The sequence below is a fragment of the Gadus morhua genome, chromosome 5, assembly GCF_902167405.1.
Source record: "Gadus morhua chromosome 5, gadMor3.0, whole genome shotgun sequence".
Classification (NCBI taxonomy): Eukaryota; Metazoa; Chordata; class Actinopteri; order Gadiformes; family Gadidae; genus Gadus; species Gadus morhua.
In genome coordinates this window covers 22,477,526-22,487,804 of record NC_044052.1, presented here as the reverse complement: position 1 = coordinate 22,487,804, position 10,279 = coordinate 22,477,526, and the positions used below count along the sequence as shown (strand labels likewise).

The 10,279-nt window shown below is 50.5% G+C and overlaps 1 protein-coding gene across 1 annotated transcript in view; it reads right to left on the bottom strand.

Moving 5' to 3' along the window:
- Nucleotides 1-334: 334 nt before the first annotated feature.
- Nucleotides 335-10,279, bottom strand: part of coch (coagulation factor C homolog, cochlin (Limulus polyphemus)) — a 9,948-nt gene continuing 3 nt past the window's right edge. Inside the window, exons 1-15 of the mRNA XM_030356353.1 lie at nucleotides 10,122-10,279; nucleotides 9,827-9,888; nucleotides 9,098-9,139; nucleotides 8,280-8,436; nucleotides 7,213-7,346; nucleotides 6,641-6,709; nucleotides 6,257-6,316; nucleotides 5,047-5,194; nucleotides 4,650-4,747; nucleotides 3,745-3,971; nucleotides 2,820-2,934; nucleotides 2,378-2,521; nucleotides 2,012-2,168; nucleotides 846-940; nucleotides 335-614 (exon numbers count right to left, since the gene is read on the bottom strand). The exon at nucleotides 10,122-10,279 is cut by the window's right edge and continues 3 nt beyond it. Coding sequence (XP_030212213.1) covers nucleotides 442-614; nucleotides 846-940; nucleotides 2,012-2,168; nucleotides 2,378-2,521; nucleotides 2,820-2,934; nucleotides 3,745-3,971; nucleotides 4,650-4,747; nucleotides 5,047-5,194; nucleotides 6,257-6,316; nucleotides 6,641-6,709; nucleotides 7,213-7,346; nucleotides 8,280-8,436; nucleotides 9,098-9,139; nucleotides 9,827-9,857 — 1,650 coding nt within the window. The 5' untranslated portion in view covers nucleotides 9,858-9,888; nucleotides 10,122-10,279 and the 3' untranslated portion in view covers nucleotides 335-441. The remainder of the gene's footprint in view (nucleotides 615-845; nucleotides 941-2,011; nucleotides 2,169-2,377; nucleotides 2,522-2,819; nucleotides 2,935-3,744; nucleotides 3,972-4,649; nucleotides 4,748-5,046; nucleotides 5,195-6,256; nucleotides 6,317-6,640; nucleotides 6,710-7,212; nucleotides 7,347-8,279; nucleotides 8,437-9,097; nucleotides 9,140-9,826; nucleotides 9,889-10,121) is intronic.

Sequence of the window (10,279 nt, the reverse complement as noted above, 5' to 3'; positions counted from 1 at the left end):
TGTGTGTGTGTGTGTGTCTCCCTCTATATGTGTGTGTGTGCGTGTCCCTCTATATATGTGTGTGTGTGTGTGTCTCCCTCTATATGTGTGTGTGTGTGTGTCCCTCTCTATGTGTGTGTGCGTGTCCCTCTATGAGTGTGTGTCTCTCTATATGTGTGTGTGTGTCCCTCTCTATGTGTGTGTGTGTGTGTGTCCCTCTCTATGTGTGTGTGTGTGTGTGTGTGTGTCTGTGCGTGTCCCTCTATGTGTGTGTGTCCCTCTCTATATGTGTGTGTGTGTGTGTGTGTGTGTGTGTCCCTCTATATGTGCGTGTGTGTGTGCGTGTCCCTCTCTCTATGTGTGTGTGTGTGTGTGTCCCTCTTTATGTGTGTGTGTGTGTGTCCCTCTCTATATGTGTGTGTGCGTGTCCCTCTATGTGTGTGTGTCCCTCTATGTGAGTGTTCAGTTGTTAGAGCCGAAGTCCTGGCAGATGGCCCGGACCACCTCCTGGGAGAAGGCCTTCAGCCCGCTGAACTCGCGGCTGAAGTAGGTGTGGCGGTCGTGCGGCTGGGACGCCATCGCCTTCAGGTCCTCCATGGGCGCCCAGGCCGTGCCCACCGCCAACACCGTGATCCCTGATTGGGCCAGAAAAAAACCCTCCATGTTAGGGATACACACACACACAAACACACACGACACACACACATACAGACAAACACACACACAAGACACACACACACACACACACACACACACACACACACACACACACACACACATAGCCTACCATAAACACAAATACAAACCACAGCACATATGCTACACACAAATTCCTAGCACACACACACACACACACACACACACACCGTGCTTCTGAGCGTTCTGGGCGGGGCCACCGATGTCATCGTATGATTGGCCGTCGGTGACGATGATGAGGAAGTTCCTCCCGGGAACTGAGGGCCTGAAACACAAAGGAAACATCTATTACTACTGGTACTGGTATTACTGCTAGTACTGGTACTAGTATTACTACTAGTACTGGTACTAGTTTTACTGGTACTGGTACTAAGAGCAATACTCATACTGGTACTAGTATTACTGCTAGTACTGGTACTAGTATTACTACTGGTACTGGTATTACTGCTAGTACTGGTATTATAATTAATACTGGTACTAAGACCAACACTCATACTGGTATTACTACTGGTACTGGTATTAGTATTACTGCTAGTACTGGTACTAAGACCAACACTCATACTGGTATTAGTATTAATACTAGTACTGGTATTAGTATTACTGCTAGTACTGGTACTAAGACCAACACTCATACTGGTATTAGTATTAATACTAGTACTGGTATTAGTATTACTGCTAGTACTGGTACTAAGACCAACACTCATACTGGTATTAGTATTAATACTAGTACTGGTATTAGTATTAATACTAGTACTGGTATTAGTATTACTGCTAGTACTGGTACTAGTATTACTGCTAGTACTGGTACTAAGACCAATACTCATACTGGTATTAGTATTAATACTAGTACTGGTATTAGTATTGCTGCTAGTATTGGTACTAAGACCAATACTCATACTGGTGTTAGTATTACTACTGGTACTAGTATTACTACTAGTACTGGTACTAAGACCAATACTCATACTGGTATTAGTATTAATACTGGTACTGGTATAAGTATTACTGCTAGTACTGGTACTAAGACCAATACTCATACTGATATTAGTACTAATACTAGTACTGGTATTAGTATTACTGCTAGTACTGGTATTATAACTAATACTGGTACTAAGGCCAATACTCGTACTGGAATTAGTATAAATACTAGAACTGGTATTAGAATTACTACTAACTACTAAAACAGATACCAGTACTTGTGTTCATATTACTATTCTGAGTACTTTTGTGTATTTGAGTATTTTGAGTGTTTTTTCGTACGACTTGTATAGGTTGTTGGGGACGTAGAGGAGAGTACTTTTGTGCATTCTGAGTATTTTGAGTGTTTTTCCGTCGTTACTTGAAGAGGTTGTTGGTGACGTAGTTGATGGCCTGCCCGGTCGCCGTCCCGCCGTTCATGTATCGGATTTTGCTCAGACCTGCGACCACTTCCTCCTTGGACAGGAAGTCGGACAGACCGAACTCTATGCGCTGCTCGTAGGTGTACTGAACCGCGCCTGGAAACAGAACGCACACGACATTCAATATGCACACTGGCGATTCATTTTGAATACTGAATCATTATGAACACTAATGTTTATCATTATGAATTCTTACATGATTCATAATGAATAATACCATCCTGTGTGCGTGCGTGCGTGCGTGCGTGTGTGTGCCCATGCGTGGGTCTGTGTACATGCGTGCGTGCTCGTGTGCGTTTGTGTACCGATGCGTGAGCCCACGTCAGAGATGTCGAAGCTCTGAGCGATGGCGGTCAGGAAGTCGAGCACCAGGCGGAAGTTAACTTCGCCGACGCTGGAGGAGCCGTCAATCAGGAAGCCGATGTTGACCGAGTTCAGACACGTCCGACCTGGGGGGAGGGGGGAGGGGGGAGGGGGAGAGGGAGAGAGAAAAAGAGGGAGGGAAGGCGGGAGAGAGCAAGAGAGCAAGAGAGAGAGAGAGAGAGAGAGAGAGAGAGAGAAAGAGAGAGAGAGAGAGAGAGAGAGAGAGAGAGAGAGAGAGAGAGAGAGAGAGAGAGAGAGAGAGAAAGAGAGAGAGAGAGAGAGAGAGAGAGAGAGAGAGAGAGAGAGGGAGAGACAATCAGAGACTGACCGGATGCTGGATGTGGTTACCGTGGTGATCAGAGTGCGAGAGGGGCGGGGACTGACTGCATTGGAGGGCATCGGGGGAGCAGATCTTCTGGCTCAGCGAGCGCACGTGTTTGGTGGTGGAGAACCAGCTGGGCACCGACAGGCTGAAGAACCCGTTGTCCTTACACACCGCCTGGGAGGGGGGGGGGGGGGGGGGGGGAGGAGGAGGAGAACACAGTGAGGACCAGCAGTGGACCCAGACCTAGGAGTGGTGTGGGGAGGTGCTGTGAGGAGGTGCTTAGAGGAGGTGCTGTGAGGAGGTGCTTAGAGGAGGTGCTGTGAGGAGGTGCTTAGAGGAGGTGCTGTGAGGAGGTGGGAGGAGGTGTGAGGAGGTGTGGGGAGGTGTGAGGGGGTGCTGTGAGGAGGTGTGAGGGGGTGTGAGGGGGTGTGGGGAGGTGTGAGGGGGTGTGGGGAGGTGTGAGGGGGTGCGGTGAGGAGGTGTGAGGGGGTGTGAGGGGGTGTGGGGAGGTGTGAGGGGGTGCGGTGAGGAGGTGTGAGGGGGTGTGAGGGGGTGCGGTGAGGAGGTGTGAGGGGGTGCGGTGAGGAGGTGTGAGGGGGTGTGAGGAGGTGTGGGGAGGTGCTGTGAGGAGGTGTGAGGGGGTGCGGTGAGGAGGTGTGAGGAGGTGTGAGGGGGTGTGAGGAGGTGTGGGGAGGTGCTGTGAGGAGGTGTGAGGGTGTGAGGAGGTGTGGGGAGGTGTGGGGAGGTGCTGTGAGGAGGTGTGAGGGGGTGCGGTGAGGAGGTGTGAGGAGGTGTGGGGAGGTGCTGTGAGGAGGTGTGAGGAGGTGCTGTGAGGAGGTGTGAGGAGGTGTGGGGAGGTGCTGTGAGGAGGTGTGAGGGGGTGTGAGGAGGTGTGGGGAGGTGCTGTGAGGAGGTGTGAGGGTGTGAGGAGGTGTGGGGAGGTGTGAGGGGGTGTGAGGGGGTGCGGTGGGGGGCGGGGCAGACCTTCTTGGCGTAGTCCAGGTCGTGGACCTGGGGCAGCTCCTCGGGGGTGGGCTTGGCCACCGACAGCAGGAAGACGTTGATGCCCGAGTCGCGGGCCAGGCCGGCTGCCTGCTCCAGGTCGTCCGAGGGCCAGCCGTCCAGCAGCACCAGCATCACGCGGGGGTGGCCCCTGCGCGCCCCCCACTCCGCCAGGAAGAAGCCCTCCGCCGCGTGCTGCATGGCCTTCCCTGGACCGCGACCTCATCGTTAGCCCCGTGACATCATCATGACCTCATCGTCACCCACCGTGACCTCATCGTTACCCACCATGACATCATCATGACCTCATCGTTACCCACCGTGACCTCATCGTTAGCCCCGTGACATCATCATGACCTCATCGTCACCCACCGTGACCTCATCGTTACCCCCACCATGACATCATCATGACCTCATCGTTACCCACCGTGACCTCATCGTTATCGACCACGACCTCATCATGACCTCATCGTTACCCACCATGACCTCACTATGACCTCATCATTAACCACCATGACCTCATCATTAGCCACCGCGATCTCATCATTGTCAACCACGACCTCATCCCGACCTCATCGTTACCCACCATGACCTCATCGTTAGCAACCATGACCTCATCACCGATGACCTCATAATGATAACGACGACCTCATCGTTACCCACCACGACCTCATCCTTAGCCACAATGACATCATCACTGAGCCACCATGACCTCATCCTTAGCAACCATGACCTCACCACCGATGACCTCATAATGATAACGACGACCTCATCGTTAGCCGCCATGACCTCATCACTTTGCGACCACTACCTCCATCCACTCCAGGTGTACCTGTGAAGGTGAACATACCTCTCCGTGTGGTGTTCTACTTGGCCGGGGCCCGTACCTGTGTTGGTGTCGCCCCCCAGGTACGGCAGTTCTTTGATCGCCAGCATGAGCTGCTTGGTGGAGTTGGAAAGATAGACCTCTGTCCTGGGAGTGTCCCTACACACACACACACACACAAAGATACCCACGCATGCACACACAAAGATACACTTATATTTGTTTTTGTGCGTGCGTGTGCGTGCATGCGTGTGTGTCTGTGTGCCTGTGTGTACATGTGTGTGTGTGTGCGTGTATATGTGTGTGTGTGTGTGTGTGTAAATGTGTCCGTGTGTGTGTACATGTGTGTGCTTATCTGTGTGTGTGTATATGCGTCTGTGTGTGTATATGCGTGTGTTTTGGTGTATATGCGTGTATGCATGTGTCTTTGTGTATATATGTGTGTGTGCGTGTCTCACCCGGTCTGCACCAGGCCCACGTGGGGTCCCGAGGGTCCGACCTTCAGCACCGTCACCAGCTTGCTGAGGAAGTTCTTCTGGAGGCCGAAGCGCCGCTGGCCCAGGTTCCTGCTGCTGTCCACCACCACCGCCAGCTCCACCTGGCACTCTGTCGCCACGGCAACACAACGGCAACCCCGTCAAGGCCCCGCTACGCCCGGTCCAAACCGCTCCGCGGACCGGTTCACGGCCCTGAGCTGCTCTCCCAGACCCTGAGCCAGCTGTCAGCCACAATATGTCAATTTGAGCTATCTATTTATAAATGTATATATGTATGTATCTGTAGAATCCTGATCATCGGGTCCCACTCTCTGTTTATTTCAAGAGGAACCGGTTCAGAACCAGTTCAGAACCGGTTCAGAACCTGTTCAGAACCAGACAACTGAGACCTGAGGGATCACGAGCGTTAGTATGACGGACACTCCTGGCGTCATTCAACTCGCAACCCTCACATCCCAGTCACTGTGTTGTACCCTGTTGAAATCGCCATGTTCAAGCAGTTTAACAGCGGAACGCACCGAAACCATTCCTCTGTCAGGGCATCGGGCTCTGATGCGGATCACAAGGTTCTCGATAGGCCGGTCAGAATAGAGGATTAACAGGCCTCTGCAGAACCCAGGGATGAGAGGCTGCAGAAGGAGAGCAGCAGGGGCCCCAGCATTGAGCCCTGAGGGACACCAGGTTCCTGAGTGACAGCTTAGCGCTGAACTCTGTGGTTCTGACTGGCAGGTCAGAGCAGAACTCTGTGATTCTGACTGGCAGGTCAGAGCAGAACTCTGTGGTTCTGACTGGCAGGTCAGAGCAGAACTCTGTGGTCCTGAGTGACAGCTTAGTGCTGAAGTCTGTGGTTCTGACTGGCAGGTCAGAGCAGAACTCTGTGGTTCTGACTGGCAGGTCAGAGCAGAACTCTGTGGTTCTGACTGGCAGGTCAGAGCAGAACTCTGTGGTTCTGAGTAGCAGGTCAGAGCAGAACTCTGTGGTTCTGAGTAGCAGGTCAGAGCAGAACTCTGTGGTTCTGACTGGCAGGTCAGAGCAGAACTCTGTGGTTCTGAGTGGCAGGTCAGAGCAGAACTCTGTGGTTCTGACTGGCAGGTCAGAGCAGAACTCTGTGGTTCTGAGTGGCAGGTCAGAGCAGAACTCTGTGGTTCTTAGTGACAGGTAGGACCAGTACCTGGGTTTCCTTTAATCGTCTTCTTCACCGTTGGCTTCTTCAAGGCTTTCTTCTTGAGGGCTTTCACCCACACAAAACAGCCACAGACACACACATAAAAAAACACAAACACAGACACACACACAAAACACAGGCACAAAACACACAAAAACAGACACACACACACACACACACAAACACACACACACACACACACACACACACACACACACACACACAAAACACATGCAGATAAACACTAAGTCCCATTTTATTTGCCATATAGTTATAGTCTTAGTATAGTATATGACCATGTGTGATATTGTATGGGTAGTATTGTGATGTTTTCTCAGTATGTAGCATTGCAATAATACACTTTGTATGACAGTGGTATGAAGTACTCACCAAGCTTCTTAGTAGGCAGTTTTATAGTGCTGGTGTTACTGGACATCTCCAGGGGTATGTGGACTGGTTCTGGACACACACACACACACACACACACACACACACACACACACACACACACACACACACACACACACACACACACACACCTCACTGTATAATGTGTATTGGTAGTATTAGTGTCTCCTAGTGTGTATTAGTGTGTATTGGTAGTATAAGTGCCTCTTAGTTTGTAGTAGTGTGTATTGGAAGTACTAGTGTGTAGTTGTAGTAATAATTGTAGTGTGTAGTCTAAGTATAAGTGTGTTTTAAAGTGTAGTAGAGTGCAGTGGTGTATAGTAGAAGTATTAGTGTGTAGTAGTGTGTAGCAGTGTGCAGTAGTGTGAAGTAGTGTGTAATAGTGTATCGTACTGTGTAGTAGTGTGTAGTATTGTGTAGAATAAGTATTAAGGTGTAGTAGAAGTATTAATGTGTAGTAGTGTGTATTAGTGTGAAGTAGTGTGTAGCAGAAGTATTAATGTGTAGTAGTGTGCAGTAGTGTGTAGCAGTGTGTAGCAGTGTGTGGTGTGTACTTGTGAGGCTGAGGGAGGAAGTCCAGAGAGACAGGGCCTGTGATTGGACGCCGTTGGAGTAGGAACTCCTGTAGCTCCGCCTCCCCAGCACCCTGCTGACCTGGAGCGGACCCCCGCTGACCCCCACCGCCCCACTAGGACACAGAGACCCCCCCCTGGTCAGCATACCTGTCTCACCACAGGGGGGCCCCACTAGGACACAGAGACCCCCCCCTGGTCAGCATACCTGTCTCACCACAGGGGGGCCCCACTAGGACACAGAGACCCCCCCCTGGTCAGCATACCTGTCTCACCACAGGGGGGCCCCACTAGGACACAGAGACCCCCCCCCTGGTCAGCATACCTGTCTCACCACAGGGGGGCCCCACTAGGGCACAGAGACCCCCCCCTGTTCAGCATACCTGTCTCACCACAGGGGGGCCCCACTAGGACACAGAGACCCCCCCCTGGTCAGCATACCTGTCTCACCACAGGGGGGCCCCACTAGGGCACAGAGACCCCCCCCTGGTCAGCATACCTGTCTCACCACACAGGGGGGCCCCACTAGGGCACAGAGAGACCCCCCCCCCTGGTCAGCATACCTGTCTCACCACAGGGGGGCCCCATCGCCCCACTAGGACGCACAGAGACCCCCCCCCCCCCCCCCCCCACGGTCAGCCTACCTGTCTCACCCTCTTGGACTGAGAGATCTACCTGTTCACCTGCTACAGAGGGAGAACGCTAGACAGGTAGACAGACAGGTAGACAAACAGGTTGACACAGGTAGACAGACAGGTAGACAGACAGGTAGACAAACAGGTTGACACAGGTAGACAGACAGGTAGACAGACAGGTAAACAGGTAGACAGACAGGTAAACAGACAAGTAGACAGACACATAGACAGACAGGTAGACAGACACATAGACAGACAGGTAGATGGGTAGACCGACAGGTAGACGGGTAGACCGACAGGTAGACAGCAGGTAGACAGACACGTTGACAGACAGGTACAGAGCCGGGTAGACAGACAGATGGTCAGACAGGTAGACAGAAGACAGACAGGTTGAGAGCAGGCAGACAGGTGTACCTGTGGATGGCGGCTCCACACACGTTGGAGATGGAGGCATAGGGCCCGGTCCCGAACACAGACATCCTCCACTGGGCGCAGCCGGGGGGACACAGCACCACCTGCAGGTCCTCCAGCAGGTCCGCACCGCGGGTCAGGCACGTGATGGGGGAGGGGACTGAACACAACACCATCACATCACCGTGACATCAACATAACATCACCACCAGGACATCCTGCCAACCACACAATAACATCACCACCATGACATAAGCATAACATCACAATAACATCACGACCATGAAACCAACATAACATCACCCCCATCACATCACCATCACATCACTACCATGACATCACCATCACATCACTACCATGACATCACCATCACATCACTACCATGACATCAACATAACATCACTACCATGACATCACCATCACATCACTACCATGACATCAACATAACATCACTACCATGACATCACCATCACATCACTACCATGACATCAACATAACATCACTACCATGACATCACCATCACATCACTACCATGACATCACCATCACATCACTACCATGACATCAACATAACATCACTACCATGACATCAACATAACATCACTACCATGACATCCAATAAAATCAACACCACGACATCAACGTAAGAAAATAACATCACTACCATGCCATCACAATAACATCACCAAGATGACATCAACATAACATCACCACCATGACTTATACCGTCACTTTCATCCCCACATAAAGGTGGTCAATAGAGAGCAGTCTTTCATTATTATGTAAGTTGGTACCAAATGAGATGAGATAGGAGATACTGACCGGAATCTGAGCACAATGTTGGGTTGAATAACAACACCACACCTAGGAGAGAGAGAGAGAGAGAGAGAGAGAGAGAGAGAGAGAGAGAGAGAGAGAGAGAGAGAGAGAGAGAGAGAGAGAGAGAGAGAGAGAGAGAGAGAGAGAGCGCGAGAGAGAGAGAGAGCGCGAGAGAGCGCGAGAGAGAGAGAGAGAGAGAGAGAGAGAGAGAGAGAGAGAGAGAGAGAGAGAGAGAGCGCGCGCAACAGAGAGAGAGAGTGAGTGATGGTTAAAAAAATGAGATTAGATCACAATTTGCTTTCTTATATAATGCTGACTATAACATAATCAGATTAAGAAAGAAAGAAAGAGTTCACTAAGTCGTTAGTCACTCACCCCTGAGTGTTGGAATGCTTCATGGGAGTGTGTGTTTGTGTATGTGTGTGTGGGGGGGGGGGGCTTAATCTGTTGTTGTCAGTACAGGTTTTAGATGTTACTGTCTGTCTCTCTTTGTGGAGACAGACAGAGGGATTTTAATTAACATCACAATTATCTTACACTTACTGAAAATGAAACGCCTAGTCGCTATGTTTACACTTATGTGATATTAAATCAATAATCTCTTAGATGTTAAAGACTCAGTCGGGTAATTTTCACTATTATCGTATTTTCTTTAATTTACTTTGGTTTTGGATTAGATCAGAGGGACAGACAAACAGACAGAAGGACGGACGGTGAAGTTCTCGGTTTTACCTGCAACCGCCAGGATGAAGTGGAACTCCATGGTTTAGAGAAAAAAAAAGGCTCTTTTGAATCTTTGAGAGAGAGAGAAACAGGTAGAGACAACGAGGGAGAGAGAGACAGAGACACAGACACACACAGGTAGAGAAAGAAAGATAGAGTGAGAGTCACACACACACAAACACACACACAGGTAGAGAAAGAGAGAGAGAGAGAGAGAGAGAGAGAGAGAGAGAGAGAGAGCATAAGTCAGAATACTCATCAATCAGGACTATCAGACAACAGGTGTAAAATCCATTATTCTTACCGTTTGTCTCTGACAGCCTGTCTTCTGTCTGTCTTTGGGTCCGAATATCTCTGCTATATCCTCTGTAAAGTCGAACGCAGTGTCACTCGCCCAGAGAGAGAGATGTCCCTTTAAATAATCTGCCCCCATCACACACATACACACATACACACTTACGC